The 27,167-nt window shown below is 38.8% G+C and overlaps 1 protein-coding gene across 4 annotated transcripts; it reads left to right on the forward strand.

The window, feature by feature from the left end:
- Positions 1 to 833: 833 nt before the first annotated feature.
- LOC143881133 (serine/threonine-protein kinase 12-like) lies at positions 834 to 26,266 on the forward strand. 4 transcript variants are annotated; one of them, XM_077384129.1, is made up of 12 exons: positions 834 to 1,315; positions 2,590 to 2,826; positions 9,292 to 9,366; positions 21,043 to 21,123; positions 22,468 to 22,562; positions 23,251 to 23,371; positions 23,450 to 23,529; positions 24,668 to 24,730; positions 24,858 to 24,970; positions 25,056 to 25,141; positions 25,418 to 25,536; positions 25,924 to 26,266. In XM_077384129.1, exons 1-12 carry the CDS (start codon positions 1,283 to 1,285, stop codon positions 26,060 to 26,062), a joined length of 1,242 nt encoding a protein of 413 aa, XP_077240244.1. In that variant the 5' UTR covers positions 834 to 1,282; the 3' UTR covers positions 26,063 to 26,266. The 4 variants fall into 4 exon arrangements, with proteins under 4 accessions (XP_077240244.1, XP_077240246.1, XP_077240245.1 ...); XM_077384131.1 differs by lacking the exon at positions 21,043 to 21,123; XM_077384130.1 differs by lacking the exon at positions 9,292 to 9,366.
- The last annotated feature ends 901 nt before the right edge of the window (positions 26,267 to 27,167 follow it).

Consider the following 27,167-nt stretch of genomic DNA (forward strand, 5'->3'; position numbering starts at 1 on the left):
TTTTACATTTCATGAAAAATCATCCAAGAATATCACTATCGAAAGAGACCCACTTGATCTCCACCGTTTACAAAATTCAAGAAAAAGAAATTATATAATGGGTGGCAATACAAAGTCGTATTTAAAAAAAAAAAATGTGGTACGGTCACCGTAAGATGATCCAAACCGTCCATTTTGTGGGCCACAATGTAAATAGGTTGTGCCCCAAATAATATTCCCATAGGAAGATCCTAATTAACCATCTGATCTACAGGTGACTGCACATTATGGAAACTTCTATAGATTGGAAGGTTAGGAATTAGGATAATACGAGAAATTATATGAAGGCCGGCGGTATCAACACATAAAGGTGGTACGATAAAGGTACCACCCTTGATATTTGATCTATTGTTGGATCAAAATATCAAAGATGGGATGATGGGTACGTGTTCATAAGGCCTTTCATCATATAATTTTTCAGGATAATACTACGAAATGATTTTTGGTGTACCACCTTTATTTAAAGTGTGACCCGTCAAATTGACGGTTTGGATCATACTATGGTGTGGTCTGTACCGTACCTTTTTTAAAAACACGGGTTTGTACAGCCACTCATCATATAATTTACCTAGGATTTGCTTCGTGGATGGGTTGTTTCATGTGAGAGCAGCCACACATGCTCAGTTTTCAGCAGAATTTTGTCTTTATTCATATTGTGGCTGCTCTCGAATGCAACAGCCAAACCGCGAAATTCCTTTTTCCATGAACGCTAGCAAATCCCAATCTATCTAGATTTGTTTAAGATGATCGCTTGTAAGAAAAAACAACATATTTTTAGAGATTTGCTAAACAAATCAGGATCAGGATGATGATAAATTCGCACCCCCCTGTAGAATAATTCGCACCACTCGTAACAATGATTTTGACGTCAAAAGGCATTAGTCTGCCGCAATTCACGTTACCAGGGGTGCGAATTTATAATCTCCCACAAATTAAACCCCCAAACCCTAATTTTCCCGCCATTTGTTCTCAGCCCTTTTCTCAAGCAATGGCGACAACACCGAGGGTTTAAAATTTCACCGCCCCAAAAACAAAACAAATCTCGAAAACTCAGAAACCCTAATCCGATGGCGATGCAATTGGACTCTTCTTCCTTTCCCATCATCAAATCTGATAAATCCACCCATCTTTTTAATCTATATTTTCAATCTCTACAACCTCTTATTCCATTATTCGGATATTATTCCAAAGTTCTAGAATCAGTGTTTCAATTTTATCCGATTCTGTATATTCCGACTAATAAATGGAAGAAGAATGCCCATCACCACCATCAAAGGTGAGATTTTGTATTTCTCTCTCTCTCTCTCTCTTTTTTTATGTGTTTGATGAATTCGTTACTGTCTTTACTTAATTTTTTCGATTGACTGGATTTCTATGTAATATGTAGTTTTATTAGCTACTGAGAGGAATTAGGGTTTGAATTGTAAGATGGAGATGTTCTTAAATGGGTGGTACATCTGTTGTTTTATGATGATCTTCGAAACAAATTTTGTATATATGTTGATTTCATGTTTGTCTTTTCGTAATTTTTCTGAGATCCTTGAAATAGGTTAATGAGCTTGGGAAAAGCTGTAACTGAGCTGTACATTTCTTGAGGACTACAATTACTCTACCATTGCTCTACTACGTTGTAATAATTATAGCATTGCCATTTGAGTACATTATGACTGCAATCTTATTAGCTCTATCTATCAACTACTTATTCCTCTTTGATTGGTATTTTAATCTTCCCCGTTATTATTTATTAGTAAAGAGATAATTCCTTAGCTGCAGTCTCCGCTCATGGTATGCAGTGAAAACCTATTTGAATTGATGCAAATTTCCCAAGTAATAATTCTGTGGTCCAAAAGAGCAGTTGCTATGTGTACTTTCCTGGAATAAATTAATTTGGTCTTGTCAGCTTAAGTTTACACACTGTAATTTTTGTTTGTTTGAAGTGGATTATATTATGTGAATACTGCTTATACGCATTTGCACCTGTGTTTTTTGTAATTATTTTCATTATGTGGTGGTAATAGAATGGTGTTTTCTTTGTTTAAAGATATTCCACTTTTAGTTCCTAGTATCAGCGACTTGGAATCCTATAGTTTTAGGAGCTTGTGGGTTTGATTGATGATGTTTTGGGTTGATTTGGATTCTAAAACTATGGGTTTGGTTGATGATGTTTTGGGTTGATTTGGATTGTGGGTTGAGCGTAGGTTGGTGGAATCGGGGGTGGCTGGTTTTCTGGACCCACACTTGATGGTTACGTATCCGAGAGACCAGGAATACAAAACTTGAGCGAGATGGCTGGTTATTAGTTTCGCATCAACTGGTTTTGTTAGGGGACTACTGGGCTAGAGCGAGTCTAGAGCCAAGTTAAAGAGTTTTTAGATAATTTACAATTTAGTATTGATGTTGACGATAAAAGGCAGTAAATAATACTATCGCTTAGTGTGTACATGTACAGTGGTCTTCTTATTGTTGCCTTTTCTTTTATTATACTATGGCTACTCGACCTGTGCTTCTTTTATAATGTAAAACACGAAACTCACGTCATGCACTTAGCAGAGGATTCAGCAGCAGCCGGTTGACTTGGAAGGACCATATCGGCTTCTTTATTGTTCAAGTAAGGGTGATAAAGATGGTGTAATTCAGGAAATTGAGAGAGGGGTATCTCCAAATCTAGCAGATTATGATAAGAGAACAGCACTTCATTTGGCATCTTGTGAAGGTTGCACCGAAATTGTTAATTTGCTTATTGAGAAAGGAGCTGATGTCAACTCTGTAGATCGCTGGGGTCGCACTGTAAGTTTTTCAATGAATAAACTTTTTACTTTTTAACAATTTTAGCAGTGGTAAACTATTTCTTCAGGGATTCATATATAGTCTTGAGACATGCCTCTTCATTTTTGGATGTCTATCATTGATCTTATATGGAATATCTAGTCCCATAATGCATTATCTACTTCATCATAATAATTGGATCTCACCTGTTGAGAAAAACCGCCGGGCAATCCGATCCGATCGTGCGCAAATCAGACGGAAAAGATAAAATAAACGAACAAGCCACAAGATGAACACCGAGATTTTATGTGGTTCGGCCAAGCCTACTCCATGAGCGAGAAACACGATCTTCCACTATGAGAAAAACAATATACAAGGATTTCAATGGATTAAACTCAAACCCTTGCTTCTCAAACCCAAGACCGCACACAAGAGATAACCCGAGAGATAAACCTGAAAAAGAACACGAGAAAACCCCGAGATGAAAAACGTCTTCTCCCTTTCTCTCTCTTTTTCTTCTCTCTCCTTTGGCAGCCGACACACTAAAGACGTCTTGCTTTGCCACAACCCAAGAGAACAACACTTCTCTTTTTATAGTTTAGTTTTCCCCAAAAGCTAAAAATAGAAATCTCTATTTTTGCCTTTGCCTTTGCCTTCCCACCTAAACAACCACCGTGGGTGGGAAATAAGGCAACTTTCCCAACAATCTCCACCTTGGCTTATTTCCCAGCCACCTGAAAATTTTCCGTTAATGATGCCACCGGTCCGCTATCACAGCAAACCACCATTGGCCTTCCGAAATACCAGCTACACACCCTCGAATCACCTTGGTTCTGACTCCTCCCGATTCGATCAACACGGCCAATGCACATGTGTAGCTGCCAACCCGTTAACTCACCTAGTCAACCTTGGAGAGGGATCTCGATCCATCCTCCCCAACGCAGGTACCGTCATCCTCTCATGCTTGCCATCATTTTCCTTCAACGCCTTAACCAAGCCCTGTTGAACTAGGATGTCCTTCACCCTCATCTGTCATAGGGTGAAATTGCCCTTTCTGTCAAATCTGTCGCTGTTGAACTGGGTAGAACTCGATTTTACCGCCATCTCAGATTACTTCGCACTTCTCGGTGTAGTGCTCCACCTCGAACAAGAATCTTCTTTGACAGTCTTTCCACCCCAAAAAATTGCTCTAACTGCGATCCAATTACAACACCCACGATCACTCCACCTGGCCTCGACGATCGTTCAACCTGAGCTCTGATACCACTTGTTGAGAAAAACCGCTAGGCAATCTGATCCGATTGTGCACAAATTAGACGGAAAAGATAAAATAAACAAACAAGCCACAAGATGAACACCAAGATTTTACGTGGTTCAGCTAAGCCTACTCCACGGGCGAGAAACACGATCTTCCACTATGAGAAAAACAATATACAAGGATTAAAATGGATTAAACTCAAACCCAAAACCCTTTCCTTGCTTCTCAAACCCAAGATCGCACACAAGAGATAACCCGAGAGATAAACCCGAAAAAGAACACAAGAGAAAACCCCGAGATGAAAATCCTCTTCTCCCTTTCTCTCTCTTTTTCTTCTCTCTCCTTTGGCAGCCGACACACCAAAGACGTCTTGCTTCGCCGCAGCCCAAGAGAACAACACTTCTCTTTTTATAGTTTAGTTTTTCCCAAAAGCTAAAAATAGAAATCTTTATTTTTGCCTTTGCCTTCCCACCCAAACAACCACAGTGGGTGGGAAATAAGGCAACTTTCCCAACATTACCTTTTCTTTTATGGAACTAACCAAATTCCAACATCAACCAGTAAATAATCTAGCGTTTCTCATGTAGTTCAAGAAATCTCTAGCACTTTTTTTTTATTTCTTCATCAAAAAATTGTGCTAATGGCAATAGATCTTTCCAAGATAGTGATTAGTGATAATCTAAAGGGCTAGTTAATCCTCCTTCACTAAATCATGTCATTATTGTTACTGGTATGCACACATTGGCTTTGATTTTCATTTGGACCGAAGCAAGCATTGTTATAATTTTGTTTCCTTGAATCGTCTCATCTTCCTTTTCATTATTTTGTGTACACACTAATACACATTACACACACACTAGCATTCCTGGTCCATGCGATGCATGTCTGTAAAATAGTGGGCTCCACCTATGCAGGAGGGTGTAAAAAATTCCATGGAAAATAATATTCAAAGAAAAAAATCCAATAAGTCTAGTAGGTTTGCAATTTTCCTTGAAAAGAAGAAAAAAATTCTATTTTCGAAAACAATTTCCATGGAAATTGAGTTTACAAAATGCTGGAAAATTTATTTCCTACGGTTGAAACTTCTAATAAAAATTTTCATTGAAAAAATTTAAACGAAATTGTCCATTGAAAAAATTTCAATGAAATTGTCCATGGAAAAAATTTCCAATACAAATTTTCCATGGAAAAAATTTGCTATTAAAAAATGACTGACAATATAGCAAGAGAAATATTTATACAAAATAGTAATAGAAAGAAATGACTCCCAAGTCTACAAATATACAAAATAGTGAGAGAAATAATTATGACAAAAAGGAAAGGGGCTTTATTCATGGTATGGAACCAAGCAAGAATGTACAATAACTCTCACACTTGCAATTTGTGGATGACACAATGGATGGATTACACAAAAACCTAAAGGCTCTGTTTGGTTGCAAAAAGTAGGGAAGACGGCTGAGCATTTCTAGGAATATGAAATACCAAATGTTGTTTGGTTGTCATTTTTTAGCTCAAATCCCATTGAACTACTAGACATGGAAGAGACATCATTATTAGCTTTTTGCTTAGGTGGCGCCTATGTGGCGGGATTGTCCCCTCCCCTACTTTTCCAATGCCAAACCTTGTTTTTGGTAAATTTTAGAGGGGAGAAGAGTAGAATATGAAATGCCATGTGTAATCATTACTTTTTTCTCTCTTTCTCTCTCCTCTTTCTCTCTCTTCTACTATTTATTTTGTTAATGACACCCCTCCATTCTCCCACATGCTTTGACATCTAACCAAACACACTACCAAAATTCCCCAAAATTCCCTCTAATCTTCTCTAGACAAGTCTACACATATCCCACCCTTGTCACCTCCTTGTTAACTACTACTTCAACTAAAATCTCATCTAACCAAACAGAGCCAAAAAGAATTTTCAGGTGCTTTGAAATGGTGTCAGGGTTAAGTTTCCAAAAAAGCATGGTTGCAGGAATAAATATGCAGGCAATGGAGGTGGAGGAGACTCATGCCATGGCTATTGGCTGTAAAGGAGACACCTTGCCTATAAGCTACCTTGGCTTACCGCTGGGTTATGGCATCCTCCAAGCCTCTGTTTCTATGTGGGATCCGGTAGTAGAAAGAGTGGAAAAAAGCTGGCCACTTGAAAAAATCACAATCTATCTCTTGGGGGTAGAATTACTCTAATCAAGGTGGCCATGGCTTACCTGCTGGTCGATTACCTGTTGATGTGTAAAATCCCAATAAAGGTAGCGAAGATAGAAACTACAAAAGGACTTTCCATGGGAGGGAAGAGAGACAAATAGAAGATTGAAACACCTAATGTGGCACGAGAAGGTATGTAGACTAAAGTCACATGGTGGGCTTGGGATCGGCAATTAAGATTAGGGAACAAAGCCCTGATGGGGAAATGCCTATGGCGATTTGGAGAGGAGAAGGATGCCCTGTGGCCCTGCATTGTTGGGGACAAGTATGGGAGGGCGTAGGGGGATTGGGAGAGTAGGAAATCGATCACAGGTAAAATTGTCAGTCTTGCCCTGCTCCTTAGTCTCATTGAAACCCATTGAAACCCAATATCGTTCTCCTTCTTCTAGTGACCATAGAGTGTGTACCCCTAACACTACTGGTTCCTTTTTTGTTTGCTCCTTTTTTTACAAGCTGGCTAGTGCGGCTGGGTCTAGCAAGGCGCTTTCTAGGATTCAACATTCTTTGGCCCCTCCAAGGATCAAGACGTTTGCATGGACAGTGGCAAGTAAAAGAATCAACAAGTGCGAGTGTCTTAAAAAGAAGGAAGTTCCCCTTTGCCAACTTGTGTACCTTATGTATGAAAGAAGAAGAAATTTTGGATCATGTGCCACTTCATTGCCCATTATCACTCAGGATTTGGAGGTCAATCATTAAAAGCTTCAGAATGTCGTGGGTATTGATTTGGAGGTCAATCTAACAGGAAGACGGTATTGCATTGGAGCAATGGACTGTTTGGAGACATGGGAAAAACTATGTGGTGATTTGTGCCATATGCTTTGATATGGCACATTTGGAGAGAGAGAGAGAGAGAGAGAGAGAGAGAGAGAGAGAGAGAGAGAGAGTCATATTTTCGAAGAAAAGAAAAGAAAAGAGTGGGAATGATAATATTGGAGATTAAAATTGATCTCATTTCTTGGGGCACGGGGACCTCTTTACCTTATCTTTATACAGCATGAGGGACATTCTAAGAAATTGAAAAATAATCATTTTGGAAAGAGAGACAGGTAAAATTGACCCAAAATAGCGACTGCTCCAATTGGTTGGGTAAAATTCAATTTGATGGTAGCTCAAAAGGAAATTCGGGGCGAGCAGGGATTGGAGGATTGTTTTGTGACAATGAAGGGAGCATGCTCTTCTCCTTTTGCGGTCCAGCTGGTGTGTGCAATGCCAATGAGGCAGAGGCGACAACTCTCCTTTGGGGTTTGCGAGGGTACGCAAAAGTGCCGACTTCACGAACAATCATTGAAGGAGATTCTGCAAATGTCATGGCATGGGCCATCAAGAAAGTGCCCGGTCCGTGGTAGCCAATATTATTTCTGAAATCCGGGAGTTATGTCTAATTGTAAATCCAGAATTTTCCCATATGAGAAAATCCACAAATGATATTGCCGATTGTCTAGCTAAGAAGGGAGCGGATAGTGACCTGATGGAGAATGACACATTAGTAGGGAATCAGATCTGTCTGCAGCATTGAGCGACGTCTTGTTCCAATTTTGTACTATGGTTGCAACATATCAATGAAACTGTCACATTTTTTAAAACAAAATCTGACAAAATTACAAGAGATATGATTCAGGTAAAGGCAATTGTAAAATTATGCTAGACGAAGTTTATGACTTTTCTCTTTTCATATATACGAAGTTTACGTAGATTACTTCTGAGTGCTTCATGAAGGTCTGTAGGTGAGTTGAGTTCACATTAACATGCCTGGAGTTTTCTCGTTGGTCCTTGAATATTCATTTTCCTATGATTTGTGGACACAAACACGAGTGTCGCGCGTCGACACGAACACGGAGTGTTGGACACGGCAAACCCCCAAACTTTAGAAACGGAGACACGGCTAAAATAGAAAGTATATGTATATGGATTTGTGTGTCCAGTTTCAAACATGGATACGAGTTGTCTAAATGAGGTAAACACAATATTCAATAAAAAAAACAGAATGTCACACTTGAAACGGTATAAAAACATGTCCACATACCCATATGAAGTCTAACACTTCCAGCAATACAAGTAAAAGTGTCCAAAGGAGTGTCGACACCTGCGGACACGCGTGTCGTGTCGGACACAACAGGACACATGAGTCGTCAATAAATTTGAAGTGTAATTGCAAATGTGAAACTAATAAATTTATATGCCAAAATCAACAAGCACAACCCTAACGTCTCCCCACTATGTTGTTATTGTGGTTGACTGGTATGTAATCTTACCTACAGTATCTTTTAACTTTGACGGAAAAGACTGACTTGAACACCTTCCATGGCTTCTTTTAGTGAATTAAGACAATCATAGAAGGTTTTTATCTTTACTCATAACTTCACCCTTTCCAAGAGGGCAACAGTTAGCTTCTTTAGTTTTTTAAGCTTTGAAATTATTTCTCACTGTTCATGGTTGGACAAAAGCGTTGAGAAGTTTCTAAAATTTCTTTATGTTTTAGGAGGGGCATTTCTTTTGTTTTCAAATGAATATAGCTCTTACGCTCATACTTTTGAGACTAAAATTGGGTTCATAAAGTTATGCAAACAGTCATGATTTTGCAAAGCCATCTCAAATCCACGTGTCATTGGTAGGATTTCACCTATATATGTCTAACTTAGCAATTGACCAAAACTGTGCTTATCCAGAATGTTTAAGGAACAGCAGTATCATCATTTGTAAAAAATAATTCACATTCCTAAGCACTTAAAACTATTTCCAGCAAAAGGATGATTTCTGAGACATTTTTTTGGATTCATACAAAAAATAAGTGTTCATATAATTCTGGATTGAATATGTATGCTTTGACATTTTCTTCTTGAAAATTGGACTCTTCTAGCTTTTGACATATGTGTGCTTCTTCTTTTTTCTTGATTTTGGGATAGCTGTTTCCAACTTTGATATTTAATATTTAGTTTCTGCCTCCCAAAGATGTTGAAATTTTATGTTTATGCAAATATAAGTAGAGTAGACTGTAAACTGGATAGTAACACATAAATTTGCAGCCCTTATCAGATGCTCGCAGCTTTGGTCATGATGAGATTTGCAAGATATTGAGGGGCCGAGGTGGAACTGATCCGGTATTTCTTTCTTGAGGATTAAATATTAGAATATGTTGGATGGAAGTGTTTAATGTGGTTTAATATTTTGTGTGAGAAAGAAATGTTTCCTTTTGCCCATATGAAAATCTGCCCTTGCCTACTTTCTAAATGTTCAGTGTATTGATATTAGTCAAAGCTGATCATATATATATATATATATATATACAGAGAGAGAGAGAGAGAGAGAGAGAGAGAGAGAGAGAGAGAGAGAGAGAGAGAGAGAGAGAGAGAATAGAGTTCCTAAGGTGTCACCTCATATAGCTTATATGAGGTGGCGCTCACAAAACATAAATGGCCCTCACATTAGGAACTCTATTCTCATATATAAGCTATATGAGGTGACACCTTAGGAACTCTATTCTCATATATATATATATATGAGAGAACGGTTCCTACACACATGTGTAGATAAGTTATCTACACACTAGCTTAAAATACAATGGGGGCCACGTTATTTGGGTGATCCAAACCTTTCATTTTTAAGGCCCTCACATAGATAGGGTGTCCACAAAAAATCAGATCCATAGGATCATCCCAACCATTCGAACTGTGGAGGCAAAAATTGGACTAATTTGTGAAGGTTTAAAGACATCCATTTTACCTCCACAAATCGTAGGGTTGGGATGATCCTATGGATCTGATTTTTTGTAGACACCCTATCTATGTGAGGGCCTTTAAAATGGATGGCTTGGATCACTCAAACAATGTGGGCCCCCACTGTATTTTAAGCTAGTGTCTAGAGAACTCTCTACACATATGTATAGGAACCGTTTTCTCTCTCTCTCTCTCTCTCTCTCTATATATATATATATATATATATATATATATATATATATATATATATATATATATAAAATGAGGAAATGGTTTGTGAGCAGCTGCTTAGACAAGCTTATCTGAGCAGGAGCTCACAAACCATAGGGGGCACACATTTTTGGGGGGTCCAAAGCATTCATTTGGAAGGCCCTTCCATGGATAGGGTGTGTACCAAAAATCAGCACTATAGGATCATCCTAACCCTGCCATTTGTGGAGGGAAAAAATGGGCAGAAACATGGACACACAGTGTCTGTCCATTTTTCCCTCCACCTTTGATTGGGTTAGGATGATCCTATTGATCTGATTTTTGGTACACACCCTATCCATTGAAGGGCCTTCCAAACGGATGCTTTGGATCCCCCAAAAAATGTGGCCCCCTATGTTTTGTGAGCTCCTGCCAAGGTTTAAAATTTTGGTTTCAGTACCGGTTCGGACCCTGAAATTTTGAAATTTCGGTCGAAATCCGGTACCACAAAGAAAATGGTATTTTATTCAATATGGCCGAAATTTTGGTATAATATTAAAATAATAAAAAAAAACTGGTATTTTGTGTGAAATTTCGGAAAAAACGAAATTTCGGTTAGAAATTTAAAATAAATGACCGTTTCGGTTTTTGGTGGTTTCGGTGTCAGTCTCCACCGAAATCCTAAATTTTGGTCGAAATTTAAAACCATGGCTCCTGCTCATATAAGCTTATCTGATCAACTGCTCACAAACCATTTCCTCTCTCTCTCTCTATATATATATATATATAGAGTGAGAGAGAGAGAGAGAGAGAGAGAGAGAGAGAGAGAGAGAAACGGTTCCTACACATATGTGTAGAGAGTTCTCTACACACTAGCTTAAAATACAATGGGGGCTCACATTGTTTGGGTGATCCAAACCATTCATTTTAAAGGCCCTCACATAGATAGGGTGTCTACAAAAAATCAGATCCATAGGATCATCCAAACCCTACGATTTGTGGAGGTAAAATGGATGTCTTTAAACCTTCACAAATTAGCCCATTTTTTGCCTCCACAGTTCAAATGGTTAGGATGATCCTATGGATCTGATTTTTTATGGACACCCTATCTATGTGAGGGCCTTAAAAATGAATGGTTTGGATCACCCAAATAATGTGGCCCCCACTGTATTTTAAGCTAGTGTGTAGATAACTTATCTACACACATGTGTAGGAACCGTTTTCTCATATATATATATGAGGAAAAGGATTGTACGCTCGACCGTACCTAAGTTAGGTACGGTAGAGTGCCAAATCACATGGGTCCCCCATTTTTGGTGGGCATCTAAACCATTCATTTGCAAGGCCCCATCATAGATAGGGTGCATACCAAAAATCAGCACCATTGAATCATCCTAACCCCTCCAAAACTGGAGGTCAAAATGGCCAGATTCGTGGACAAACACTGTCTGTCCATTTTGGCCTCCACAAATGGATGGGTTAGGATGATCCTATGGAGCTGATTTTTGGTATGCACCCTATCTATGATGGGGCCTTGCAAATGAATGGTTTAGATGCTCACCAAAAATGTGGGACCCATGTGATTTGGCACTCTACCGTACCTAACTTTAGGTACGGTCAAGCGTACAATCTTATTCCTCATATATATATATATATATATATATATAGAGGAAACTGTTGGTGAGCTTAAGCTCACCAAACTTATGGTGAGCTAGCTTGCCCAATCACATGGGTCCCACATTTTGGGGAGTGATCCAAACCATTCATTTGCAAGGCCTTATCATAGATAGGGGGTGTACCAAAAATCAGCTCCATAGGATCATCCTAACCGCTCCATTTGTGGAGGACAAAAAGGGGCAGATTTGTGTCTATCCATTTTTGTCCTCCACAAATGGAGGGGTTAGGATGATCCTATGGAGCTGATTTTTGGTACACCCCCCATCTATGTAAGGGACTTTCAAATGAATGGTTTGGATCATCCTAACAAAGTGGGCCCCCATGTGATTGGGCAAGCTAGCTCACCATAAGTTTGGTGAGCTTAAGCTCACCAACAGTTTCCTCATATATATATATATATATATATATATATATATATATATATATATGGCTGCTCTATATACAGAAGGCATCATTCGCCGACCGGCTTTTGCATGAGAGAGCAGCCACCTCAGAGGAATTAAATGAATAAGACAAAATCTGAGCCTAAATGGCTGCTCTCTCATGCAACAGCTGGTCCAAAAAATGCCTTCTGCGATGGTCCGTAGCAAACACATGGGTCCCACATTTTTAGAGGAAAATGATAGGGAGTGAACCAAAATCAGCTCCATTGGATCATCCTAACCCCTCCAAAAGCGGAGGGCAAAAATGGGTAGATTTGTGGCAAACCGTGTCTGTCCATTTTGCCCTCCACTTTTGGATGGGTTAGGATGATTCTATGGAGCTGATTTTTTGTACACACCCTATCTATGTAAGGGCCTTTCAAATGAATGCTTTGGATCATCCTCACAATGTGAGCCCACATGTGTTTGGGTCCTCAAGCTCATATAAGCTATATGAGCTTCAAGCTGACAATCATTTTCCTCATATATATGGTGCACTCAAGCGCACCATTTGGTTCCAACGCTCAAGCGCACGAACATATTCCTATATATATATATAAATGAATGGGAGGCGTTATAACCACTTAAGCGCACCAAAAAAATGGTTCCTTTCTCTCTCTCTCTCTATATATATATATATGTATATATATATATATATGTATATATATATATATATATAGAGAGAGAGAGAGAGAGAGAGAGAGAGAGAGAGTGAAGCTACACCGCCGGCTTAAAATACAATGGGCCCACATTGTTTTGGTGATCCAAAGAATTCATTTGATTGGCCCTCACATAGATAGGGTGTCCACCAATAATCAGCTCCATAGGATCATCCCAACCCTTCAAACTGTGGAGGCAAAAATTGACAAATTTATGAAGGTTTTTACACGTTCATTTTTGCCTCCACAAATCGTAGGGTTGGGATGATCCTATGGAGCTGATTTTTGGTGGACACCCTATCTATATGAGGGCCAATCAAATGAATTCTTTGGATCACCAAAACAATGTGGGCCCATAGGATTATAAGCCGGCGGTGTAGCTTCACTTTCCTCATATATATATATATATATATATGAGGAAAAGGATTGTACGCTCGAGTGTACCTAACCTTAAGGTACGCTCGAGTGCCAAATCACATGGGTCCCACATTTTTTGTGGTCATCTAAACCATTCATTTGCAAGGCCCCATCATAGATAGGGTGTGTACCAAAAATCAGCTCCATTGAATCATCCTAACCCCTCCAAAACTGGAGGGCAAAATGGGCAAATTTGAGGACAAACAGTGTCTGTCCATTTTTACCTCCACAAATGGATGGGTTAGGATGATCCTATGGAGCTGATTTTTGGTACGGACCCTATCTATGATGGGGCCTTGCAAATGAATGATTTAGATGACCACAAAAAATGTGGGACCCATGTGATTTGGCACTCGAGCATACCTAAGGTTAGATACACTCAAGCGTACAATCATTTTCCTCTATATATATGGGATTTGAGCATATGAGAAAAGTGTTTCTAAGCACGTGCTTAGATAAACTTATCTAAGCACATGCTCAAAAACACATGTGGCCCACATTTTTTTTGGGAGATCCAAAGCATTCATTCGAAGGCCCTTCCATGGACAAGGTGTGTACCAAAAATCAGCCCTATAAGATCATCCTAACCCAATCAAAGTTGGAGTGGAAAATGGACAGACACTGTGTGTCCATGTTTCTGCCCATTTTCCCCTCCACAAATGGCAGGTTATCTACACACTAGCTTAAAATAAAGTGGAGGCCCACATTGTTTGGGTGATCCAAACCATTCATTTGATTGGCCCTCACATAGATAGGGTGTCCACAAAAAATCAGCTCCATAGGTTCATCCTAACCCTTCGAACCGTGGAGGCAAAATATGGACAGATTTGTGAAGGTTTATACACGTCCGTTTTACCTCCACAAATCATAGGGTTGGGATGATCCTATGGAGCTAATTTTTTATGGACACCCTATCTATGTGAGGGCCAATCAAATGAATCGTTTGGATCATCCAAACAATATGCCCTCCACTGTATTTTAAGCTAGTGTGTAGATAACTCATCTACACCTGTGTAGAAACCGTTTTCTCAATATATATATATATATATATATATATATATATATATATATATATATATATATACACATTCAGAGATTTCAATATGCATGTATTGTATATAGTGGCACTTTCGTAAAGATAGTTATGTATATATTGATTGTGTAATTAGCGTGTCTGATACAAAAAAATGACCTTTGGAATAGTCTCTCACAGTGCGACTTTTGATGGATCCTCAAAGGAGAAGAGTCAAAATAGGCCAAAAGGGGTCTGGTTGATGATGCCATATGTTAGAAGTGGGGTCCATATGCCATGGTTTGAGTTGAAAATAAAAATGGGTTGTCTTTCTTAATTCTCTAGAATTGTGGTAAATTTTAATTAATTTTAGGAGCTGATTTGAGTTGTTTTTAGCTGGTACCAACTTGGAAATTGTGTGGGTTGTTTGGAGACACCACTTTCTAATTGATGGGAGACTCATAATCAACTTAGGTAGGGGTGCAACTCGGGTTGGGCTAGACCGGGTTGAGGCCAACCCTAACCCAACCTGCTTCTAAATTTCTCAACCCTAACCCAACCCATCTACCAAAATCGGGTTGGGTTGATGGGTTGGTTCGGGTTCGCCTTGAGCAAAACAGAAAAATACAATAACCCAAAGAAAATAAAGATAAAATTCGAGGACGAAGGTCGGGTTCGGGTTGCTAAGGCCTCCACCCTAACCCAACCCAAAATTATATTGGGTTGGCTTTTCCTAACCCTAACCCAACCCAACCCGAGCCAATATCAGGTTGAACCCGTCGCGTTTGGGTTGAGCCCGACCCAAGTTGCACCCCTAAACTTAGGAAAGATTCTTTTGGGACTGTGTTAGAAGTAGGAAGAGTCTAGAATAGAGGTTTGATTGCTTGAGGAATAAGTTAGGGTTTTAGAATCTTGTATGCATGCGATGTAAAGACATTTTTTGGGGAGTTCTTTATGATTGTGTTGGTAGCTTTTATTTTTTTCTTTGCTTCATTTCACATTGAAAGCAACACTAATTAACGCTCTATTTTTTTCTCCTTTGTTTAGTTACTATTGGGGTTTTTTTTTTTTTTTTTTCGAATGACAACAGATATATTAATGAAAAATAAGACTGAGATGGTCTATACAGAAAGAGAAAAGCGCACAGAGAAAAAATAAAAAAGCAAATAACGAGAGAGATTCAAGGGGGCAAGGAGTCAAACAATTCTAACAAGTCCTTATCCACTCCCTCCTTAGCAAGACTATCGGCGACTCCATATGCTGATCTCCTGACATGGTGAAATATAAAAGATGATGAACCCGTCCAATCATGAATCTCGTCGAAAAAGCAGCAAACCTCCAAGTATGATGAAGGGAGCCACTAAGCCACCGGATAACATTAAGATTAAGAGAGTCCCCTTCTACCGCAACTTTTTTCAGGCATTCTTTATCTAATAGTTTAATTCCTTGTTGCACTGCACACACCTCTGCCTCACTTGCATCCGCATTGCCAATAGGACCCGCAAAAACCCAAAGAAACTCCCCTGCCTCATTTCTTAGAACACCCCCAATACTGGCAGGATTCCCCAAACTAGGTCCATCAAAATCAAGCTTCAAAAAGCCATGAGAGGGGCGGCTCCCAAATCTGCACCAACTTCTACTTTTGCTCCAAACTAAGACAAATCTCCTTCCACCCGTTCCATAGGTCAAAAGCTGATACAAATTTAAAACAAGTAATGATTCTAACCCAAGGTATGGTCAGAGCAACCACCTTAAAGTAGAAATAAGATGAACTCTTTGCATGGTTCTCGAATACTCTAGCATTCCTTTCTTTCCACCGTACTCTTATTATAGCTAAGAAATATACTTTCCAAAGAATTATACCTTTCTTTTTCCATGATACCTGTGACTACCCAAAAAATAGATCTAAAAAGCTTCACAGGGAAGATCCACTCAATCCTGAATCTGCCAGTTTACTCCACACATCCCTAGCTATGCGGCAATGCATGGACAAATGATCCACCGTCTCCCCTGCCTCAGTATAATGCGTGCAATGATCAATAATCAGGATCTCCCTTGTACACAAGAAATCAACTGTCTTAAAAAAGAGCCGCCCATCCAAAAATTCTGATCCCTGGAACTTATTCATGATTATTTTCTTCATGAATTTGGTGTAAGAGGAAATTCTGATTCCTGGAACTTATTCATGATTGCCGAGGATGTATTTATGGTGGAACAAGGATCACTCAAGTTTGAGAACCTAAGCCACTGTAAGGATGTTTTGTGTGTGTGTGCGCGTGTGCGCCTGCCCGCCACTAGTAATCCTAAGGCACACCCCTTAGGTTTATCAAGAGCATTACACCAATGATTGATCCTCAATCCAAACGCAATCAAGGGGCTTTTCTTTATTCATTCATCATCTATAAATATGTCCATAGGCCAACATAAGCCATACATTAAATCTAGAGGGTTCTTACATTGCCTGGACAAAATAGGAAACTCAAGCAAATCCTACGACTAAGTTTTGCCTTAAATTTTAGGTATCTATTTAGATTGAAAAGGGAAACTGACCTAAACTTTGACATTTGGAAAAGGAAACTAATCCTAGGACTTTGACTCTTATTAATGTCAGATACGACTAAACTAGAAACCCCCTATTACAAGGCTCTTTGACTTCTAAAATGACTTCCAAAATAGAAATTAACCTTTAAGTCACTCTTTCACATGGACTCTAAAAAGAAATTAACCTTTAAGTCAATCTAAAATGAAAACTGAACAAGATTTCCTTTTAGAGAATAAAGATGTATTTAAAGATACTATAATAAAGAGATATCTAGAGAAAGAGAGAGAGAGAGATAAACTTCTTTAAATGCCTCCTTCTGTTCCGAATTGGAATATATATATATATATATATATATATAGAGAGAGAGAGAGAGAGAGAGAGAGAGAGGAAAGTGAAGCTACACCGCCGGTGTAGCTAACTTAGCTACACCGCCGGCTTAAAATACAATGGGCCCACATTGTTTTGGTGATCCAAAGAATTCATTTGATTGGCCCTCACATAGATAGGGTGTCCACCAAAAATCAGCTCCATAGGATCATCCCAACCCTTCAAACTGTGGAGGCAAAAATGGACAAATTTGTGAAGATTTTTACACGTTCATTTTTGCCTCCACAAATCGTAGGGTTGGGATGATCATATGGAGCTAATTTTTGGTGGACACCCTATCTATGTGAGGGCCAATCAAATGAATTCTTTGGATCACCAAAACAATGTGGGCCCATTGTGTTTTAAGCCGGCGGTGTAGCTAAGTTAGCTACACCGGCGGTGTAGCTTCACTTTCGTCATATATATATATATATATATGAGTTAAGTGAAGCTACACAAACGTGTAGCTAACTTAGCTACACCGACGGCTTAAAATACAGTGGGCCCCACATTGTTTGGATGATGTAAACCATTCATTTGATAGACCCTCACATTGATAGGGTGTGCCCAAAAAATCAGCTCCATAGGATCATCCCCACCCTTCAAACCGTGGAGGCAAAAATGGAAAGATTTGTGAAGGTTTTTACGCGTCCATTTTTGCCTCCACAAATCGTAGGTTGGGATGATCCTATAGAGCTGATTTTTTGGGCACACCCTATCTATATGAGGGCCCATCAAATGAATGGTTTGCATCATCCAAACAATGTGGGGCCCACTGTATTTTAAGCCGTCGGTGTAAGCTAAGTTAGCTACACGTATGTGTAGCTTCACTTAACTCTCTATATGCCCCACATTGTTTGGATGATGCAAACCATTCATTTGATGGGCCCTCATATAGATAGGGTGTGCCCAAAGAATCAGCTCTATTGGATGATCTCAACCCTTCAAACTGTGGAGGCAAAAATGGACAGATTTGTGAAGGTTTTTACACGTCCATTTTTGCCTCCACAAATCGTAAGGTTGGGATGATCCAATGGAGCTGATTTTTTGGGCACACCCTATCTATGTGAGGGCCCATCAAATGAATGGTTTGCATCACCCAAACAATGTGGGGCTCACTGTATTTTAAGCCGTTCTAAGTTAGCTACACGTATGTGTAGCTACACTTTTCTCACATATATATATATATATATATATATATATATATATATATAGAGAGAGAGAGAGAGAGAGAGAGAGAGAGAGAGATAAATATGATATGGGAAAAAAAATCCACTTGGTTTCCAACTTGGTGCAAACCAAAGTCATTGTTCCCCTTGGTTCCCACAACCAAAAAGTTATTCCAGGGGTCTCCAGGAAGATAAAAAAAATACGGGATTGGATAAAGAATTATGTACAAAAAAATATGAGATCTCGTTTAGAAGGAATTGCATATATAGAGATTTATAAAAAAATCGACCTGATCCAGGTCATAATCTATATTGCCCTAACGCTTCAAAACTTCCATCAAATGAATCCCCACCCACACACACACACACACACACACTTCTCTCTCTCTCTTAGGGGTGCAACTCGGGTTGGGTCGGGTTGAGGCCAACCCGAGGAACCCATTTTTCCAACCTAACCCGATTTCCAACCCGGCTGGGCTCAACCCGACCCAACCCGAATTGCAATTTCGTCAACCCGACCCAACCCGATTTCCAATTCGGGTTGGATCGGGTCGGGTTGACCCGCCCATCATGCACATGTTTTTTTTGTGGGCCTCACTTTTTCTTTTTTTTGGCTCACATTCCTAACAGGTATCCACCATATAAAAACTCTTTGTAACTGAAGGATAAATTTATGTTGAAATTTAAGCACATTTCTAGCTTCATAAGGATAAATTTATGTTGGAATATTCACATGTTTGCCGTTTTAACTTTTAAAATTTTATACATATGGGAATACTTGTCGGGTTTCGGGTCAGGTCGGGTCGGGTTGCCCGACACCCCACCCGATTTCCAATTCGGGACCCAACCCGATTTTTAAAAAAGCTTAACCCGAGCCAACCCAAATTCGGGTTCAACCCGTCGGGTTCGGGTTCAACCCGACCCGAGTTGCACCCCTACTCTCTCTCTTACCTATGAAAACCCATTAATGGTGGAATCTTTGCTTGCTACAATTTGATCACGGCCACACAAGCAAATGTCAACTTTTCCCTCCAATTGTATAGGGTTTTAGGAGAGAGGGTGGGGGGTCCAATGTCACAAGTGGGGGCAATAATGGCAGAGTTCTGAAACGTGCATGGGGTGTGTGTAAGGTCCAGGGGTGTTCACGGCAAGGTGTTGCCTTGAACATGGGGATTCCGGACTGAATCCCTCCAAAAAGAGAGGCTGGTGGTGCACTTTGCCTGCGAGATGTGACTATCTGTAGACGGCGATTCGAATAATCTAGTTAGTCAAAATAGAAGTGCAATGCTTCTGTTGGTGGACAAAAAGATCGTGTTCTTTTGTCCACCGAGAATGAATTGGTTCCTCACAGCATAAGCGGTGCTGTAGCTATGGTGAATCTAACGACATTCCCAATCCATTTTTGATATCTCCCTCTGCCTCCACTCACCTTTAGTCATTAGGGCGAGTCCGGGTGGCATGTGCCTTACCCAACTTTGAAGGTGCACGGTGCCTGGTGCAATTTCTTTGTCCTCTTCAGATTGTGGATGGTCCCGATCGCCCTTAAGTTAAGAAGTGCTCGACCTATATAGGCTCATCGATCCTACCTTTAAGCATATGTCAAGCAAGATGGTGGATGACTTGGCAAAGGAGCATGGAAAGAAACAAGCCTAATATCAGTAATTCTTTCCCATTATAATATGATGTGTTTCTACAAAGAGCCGTCTTTTTCTGTTTATGTTCTTTCTAACCTTGAAAGTTGATTAATTTGGAAAGTAGTCTTTTTGGGATGTGATAGTAACTTATTATAGTTGTCCGGGTTTAGTTTTGAAATGTAAGGACTAGGGAGTTCCATTTTCGTAGCTTTATCAGTTTAAAAGTTTGCTGAGTTTTGTGGACAGGAAATGTTCTTAGTATTTTATTTTCTACCAAATAAAGTAGGAAGGAGGTGTGTTTTGGGTTGATGAAGAAACCATTGTCTGTTTTAGATTGGAAAGTTAAGGTTTATAGAGTTCTAGTGATTTTTGGTACTACATATATAATGCAACAATCAATGACATAAGTTATGTTTTCTGAGTTTCTTGTTTTCTTTTCAACACTAATTTTCCGATATTTTGAGACTGCTATAGGCTACATGCTTCTTTTTCTAGTTTTTCCATTACATTTCAAAGGGTATTTCAGTATCCATAAACCAATCCTACATAAAAATTTGACTTACTATTTGGTTGATTCCAGTAGTAATTTTCGATTTTTTTTCTTGCAAGTATAGTGTGCTGTGTATTCCATCCATTTGTTTTGCATCATTTATCCTCTTTGATCTCATGTTTTCACTACTCTATTTTTGCTTTGCACAGCTTTGGAATTATGTAAGCATTTTGACCTACAAAATTTTCTAGATCAATGGCTGATATTCAGTGGATGGTCTATATTATATTCTGGGCTGATGGTTTTATTTGACAGCTAATTCCCAATTTGATTCAAGTGGGTTTCCTTCATGTTAAATTGTTTTCATATTCTACCAATTACAATGTCTTTTGCATCTTATTGAATTAGAGGTGCCAAAACTTCTTGTATTGTTCATTTGTTCCCTTCATAGATTAAATAGCTTACATCCTTTTGATTTTGATAGGTTGGGCTTGACTCCCAGAACCCATGCTGTGAAATTGATCACACTGAGGTGGACATGGACGAAGCAACTCTTATTGGAGAAGTAATTCATCTTGTTTTCAAGTTCTCATGCCAAACTTAATTTTTTAATGAACCATAGAAGCAAAAATAGAAATTTGTTTTAGAAACTATCCCTAATACAGTTCTGATTCTACTTGGAAACTGGTTGGAATACATAATGTTTCTTTCAGGTGTGTTGCCGGTTGCTCTCCATTTCTTTTTATTAAAATCACAGATTCTTTTTTACTTATTAAAAGCTTACTAGGGTTTATGTATCCTTATTTCCCATATGGAGATCATATTGACTAAAAGCAAATTTCCTTAGTGATTCTTTGATTTTTGTAGTATTGATATGAACAAAGAAGCATTTTTTGTCGTCTAGTAAAACCCATCGTGTTATAAGTTGGAACTTGGCAATAACAAAAGAGAGTCATTCATCAAGGGCGTGGGTGGGTTTTGAGGTTTTTTTTTTGTGGGGCAACCTCTACCCCTCATGTAATTATTTTTTCTTTTTCCTTTTCCGTACCTTTATAATAAATTCCTATCTTTCAAAAAAAAGAAAGATATTGACTTCTTTCAAGTTTGAGCTACTCATGCACGTGCTGCTGATTATTGCATATACATTTAGAACATTAACATGTGATTGCTGTCAGACCTTGAGATGTAAAAGGAAGTAAAACCAAAGGTTGATGAAGATAATGTATATTGGGTATATTCATAGCAGATTATTATGTTAATTGGGGATTTGTATCCCTGATGTCCTGGTTTGGACTCTGGATCCCTTAGCTAGGAGTAGTTTCTTTTACAGGTGGTAGGTTATATTTGATGAGAATTTGTTTCTTCTTCATATAATGAATTTCCTCTCATTCATAAAATAAAATAATACCAATGGTGTAATTGGAAGTGTGCTACAGCATCTAGAGGCAAGGGCTTACTAGTGGGGGGCCATGCCAAATGTCATTCGAAAAGGAGATTGTAGACCCATTTTCCAGTATCAGGCCCACATGCTTAAGGAATTTGATTCTATATATGAGGAACCTTTTCTGAACATGAGACCCATTTTGGACAGGATTTGTATAAATGTCAATACGGCCATTTGGGAGGTACTTGGAGGTCATTTGGAAATTCCAATGTGATGGGAATTTTCAGTTAGAATTCTCCAGAGATCATGGAACAATTTATTTTCAAGTTAGAAATGTCTGATCTTTATCAAATACTTCCATTCATCTCTCTCTCTCTCTCTCTCTCTCTCTCTCTCTCTCTCTCTCTCTCTCTCTCTCTCACACACACACACACACACACACACACACACACACACACACACACACAACTGTATAATTCTTCTTATTGGTTATTTGTGTTAAGCTAAATTATTTAATGTGGACAGGGATCGTATGGTGAAGTTTATTTAGTGAGATGGCGAGGTACAGAAGTTGCTGCAAAAACCATTCGTTCTTCTATCGCATCAGATAACAGGGTGAAGTGAGTTGTATTGTCTTCTGATTCAAAGCTATTAAGCTTGCTTTACTTTAATCACCATGACTTGTGTGTGTTGAACTAGTGATATTTGCTTCTTTTTGTATCGGTTTTGAGGGTTTCTGTTGGGCTTCAATAGTCATGCAATTAGGATGTTAAGAATGTAAGCTCTGTTACTAATTTGAAGAAATGAAAAAAAAAAAAAACCAGCTCAGACATTCACGGTGATAAAATATATTTGAGAATCTGATCTTAGTCTTAGCTCCCAATAGCAACAATAATCAGTGACAACTTGGGATCACTGTTTGACTTGCCTGAGTTATTGAAAGTTTGACCCTGTCAATCATTGACTCACTCGAGTCAACTCCTTTTTACCTTGGGTTCTCATCCGAGTCCGAGTTAATGCACTGGTTGGGATTAATTTGTGAAGTTGGCACATTTGTTCCTGCTAGTGATCTTAGCTAAGGTGTTCAGCATCAAGTGTTGCTGCTTTGTTATAAAAATATGCTAGAAAGTTTCTCTCAGGACCGTCTCAAATATATCATACATATGGATTTGATGAACAGCTTCCTCAGTGATGGTAATAAAAAGGATAATTTATTCCCATGGTAACCCATAATATTTTCTTTCATCTTATAATCTGTGATCATATTCTACTTTATATGTCATTGTGCCTGATCTTTTAGACCTACAGACGTACCTTCAAGAAGGAGCTTGGACTATGGCAAGGGCTCCGCCATCCTAATATAGTTCAATTTCTTGGTGTCTTAACACATTCTGATCGGTTGATCTTCCTCACCGAGTATCTTTGCAATGTGAGTGTCTTGACTATTTACCATGATACGAGGTATTCAAAGTTCATTTTTTTATTTCTGTTTTCCTCTGGACTGTAGGGAAGTTTGTATGATATCCTCAGAAAGAAAGGAAGACTTGATTCTGTCACGGCTGTTGCTTATGCTTTAGATATTGCGAGGTAAAGATATGCCTAGCTTAGCTTGTTCCTATTTTTCTTCTTCTATTTCTCATCTCTTCCGCTTTTGTTGGTGTTGCTTGACCATCTAGGTCTTGGGGTTTCACCATTCTTTTAATATATAATCGTCATTCCAAAAAAGATTAATTCCATTTCAAGCATATATATATATATATATGAGGAAAATGATTGTGAGCTTGAAGCTCATATAGCTTATATGAGCTTGAGGGCCCAAACACATGGGTCCCACATTTTTTGTGGTGATCCAAACCATTCATTTGCAAGGCCCCATCATAGATAGGGTGTGTACCAAAAACCAGCTCCATTGGATCATCCTATCCCCTCCAAAAGCGGAGGGCAAAAATGGGCAGATTTGTGGCAAATGGTGTCTGTCCATTTTGCCCTCCACTTTTGGATGGGTTAGGATGATCCTATGGAGCCGATTTTTTGTACACACCCTATCTATGTAAGGGCCTTTCAAATGAATGCTTTGGATCATCCTAACAATGTGGGCCCACATGTGTTTGGGCCCTCAAGCTCATATAAGCTATATGAGCTTCAAGCTCACAATCATATTTTTACCAGTTCAATATTTTTAACATTATAGTTCTTTTTAACAAATATAGGGTTATTTTTATCTTTGCCTTGGTTTCCTTGTACTTTGTGATTCTTTATCAGTATATACATTTACACCATTTTTTTAATAAAAAAGTTGGCCAGACTGCATCCTGAATTTTTTTAATCTCTACTCAACTCAACTAAGCCTTTGTCCCAAACTAGTTGGGGTCGGCTAATGAATCCTTTAGAAAGTTTTCACGAAGAAGTTGAAAGGATCTACCCTGCTCAAATTGACAAAGTCTACTCCTAACACTAGTTGGGTTCGTCTACATGCATCCTGAATTTTTTTGATATTTCTGAATAAATGTCGCTCCCACTACTACTGCTGCTACTACACACATATCATCTTGGAGCTTATTATCTTGCTTCCATGTCCCTCATATCCAGTAGTCCAAACTTAGTACCGAAAAGTAATGAGAGCTTCATATATTTCAAACTCAGTATTTTCTATTACATCCACAATTCTTATACTAGTGAAAGTCAGACCACTAGTGATGTGTGCATTTCTTTGCAAACTCTGCAGGGGCATGAATTATCTTCACCAGCATAAACCACATGCCATCATACACAGGGATCTCACCCCACGGTACTGCAACAAGAAGCCCCATACTATAATTTACATGTGACAAGTTTTAAGTTTCGATTTTTGTAAGCTTTTTTTTTTCATCCTAACATCGTTCTTCTATTTGTTTTACGTCCTACATCCTAAACAGAAATGTCCTACAAGATGAAGCAGGGCGCCTTAAGGTTACAGATTTTGGTTTAAGTAAGATAGCACAGGAGAAAGATTCATTTGGTTATAAAATGACGGGAGGAACTGGTTCATGTGAGTTTTTTCATCTCAAAGCTGCATTCAAATTTTGGTTTTGTGTAATTTGTAAATTTTTGTGATTTATCTTTGCATTTGGCAGATCGTTACATGGCACCTGAGGTTTATCGTCGAGAATCATATGGAAAGAGTGTTGATGTCTTCTCTTTTGCCTTAATAGTACACGAGGTATATCAAATTCTAAGATAAATAGAACAGTTGTTTTATATCCTTGGTCGACTGTTCTTAATAGTGATTAAACATTTCCTTACAATCGATGAATGATATTGAGATTATTACTTGTCGCTGAATCATTTTTTCCATTCAACCACACAGTTAGAGTATCTTTATGGTTCTTAGAAATGACCAGAATATACCCATTTTTGTTTGCGTTTTACACTCACTGTGGGTATAAAAGCTGTTCCAAACATAACAGTGGCATGGATTTGTGCACTATTGTTGCAGATGTTCCAAGGGGGGCCCTCAAACAGATGCGAATCACCAGAAGCTGTAGCAGACAGGCGTGCTTATGAAGATTCTCGACCATCTCTCTCCTCATTTGTCTATCCAGAATCTGTCAAGAAGTACGTAGCTGCAATATTTTAAGTCATTTTTTCGTCATTCTTGAACTTGCAATACGACTAAATGTATTGTGTTCCTAAACAGATCAATTGCCCACATGACTACATTGTAAATATGCACTCATTCCCCTTCAATGGCTCTCTTCCATGTTATATAGCATATGAAATGGTGTTCATTTTCATGTTGGATAATGGTTGACACATTTCGCTTGATTTGTTACCTTTTCACTTTTCAAGGAATATATTTTTTCACACATTCACATAGCTTAGATGTCTGTTTGCCAAAACAAAATTTATTCTGTGTTGAGTAGTACCGAAGCATCCAGGGAACCCAAATTTTTATTTATTATCAGACATTTTCATGAAAATTTTATTACCCATTTGCTTCAGGCTTCTTCGAGAGTGCTGGCACAAGAATCCAGAGTGTAGACCATCGTTTGAAGACATTATCACGGCATTGGAGCTCATCCAAGAACAGCTAAAGAGCAAGAAATCCATTGGGGTATGCTGTGGCTGTGTTATTTTGTGACCATCTATCAGAGGGTATATCATATTTTGTTCTCCTATATATATATTTTTTATTTCTCTATTTTTTTTTTCTGTTATTGGTAAATCCTTTCTTATGTTGCTACAACAAAATTTATTCTGCCAATCTATTGCAAAAAGTCCATAATATCGATCGAATGTGAACACATTGGCAAGGGGACAATTGTTATGGCTGACATGATTCTTATTTTCTTCTAGTACTGAACTTGGAGAAAAATATATGGTTAATCTAGATTGAAAAGGGAAAGAAAAATCTTAGATAAAGAAGAATGATCTTGTGAGAAACAGGTATCAAATGCCTGCATTGCTTCTTCTTTTTTCAATTTTTTTGCACATAATGCAATATGTCGGCCCCGCCGACGAATCACAATCATAGGCGATGAGATTTGTGTGCACCAAATTGGTTCACTTAGATGGTAATCTTATGCGACTCTCTGGCTGAGATCATCCTTAGCGCAAAAACCTAAACCTTAAGGCAAATCGTCCGTGCGACTTTCTGCACCAAATTGGTTCACAGTCAGCAGCCACATCATGAATAAAGACAAAATCTGTTGAGAAGTGAGCCTATCTGGCTGATCTCTCATGCAACAGGCGTTCCGTGAAATGGGGATTTGCTAGGGACCATCGCACAGGGCATTTCGCAGATTGCCTTTTGCACGAGAGCAACCACATCATGACTAATGACAAAATCTGTTAAAAAGTGAGCCTCTGTGGCTGCTCTCTCATGCAACATGTGTTCCGCAAAATGCCTTTTGCCATGGTCCCTAGTAGATCCCATTACTGGACTAGGCAATAGAGTGGGATACTCAGTTTTGAAAATCACCCTGCAGAACCCCTACTGTACCTGTATACATGTACAGTCCATTTCAGCCGTAAATTTAGTGGGCCATTACCAAACAGATGAGATTTCCCCCGAAAGCATGACCATTAATTTTTTGCATGCCTTGATTGGGCGGATGTAAACCGAGCAGATTCCACTATACTTGATGCCACGGCCTGGCATCCTCAAGAATTTCCCAAAGAAAAAAAATGCACTTTTCTTCAACTTTAAAAGCATTAAACCTCTTTCTATCAAACAAGTTTCAGAG

The sequence above is a fragment of the Tasmannia lanceolata genome, unplaced genomic scaffold (genome assembly GCF_043159265.1).
Source record: "Tasmannia lanceolata isolate RefF3 unplaced genomic scaffold, GAP_Taslan_0.1 ptg000007l, whole genome shotgun sequence".
Classification (NCBI taxonomy): domain Eukaryota; kingdom Viridiplantae; phylum Streptophyta; class Magnoliopsida; order Canellales; family Winteraceae; genus Tasmannia; species Tasmannia lanceolata.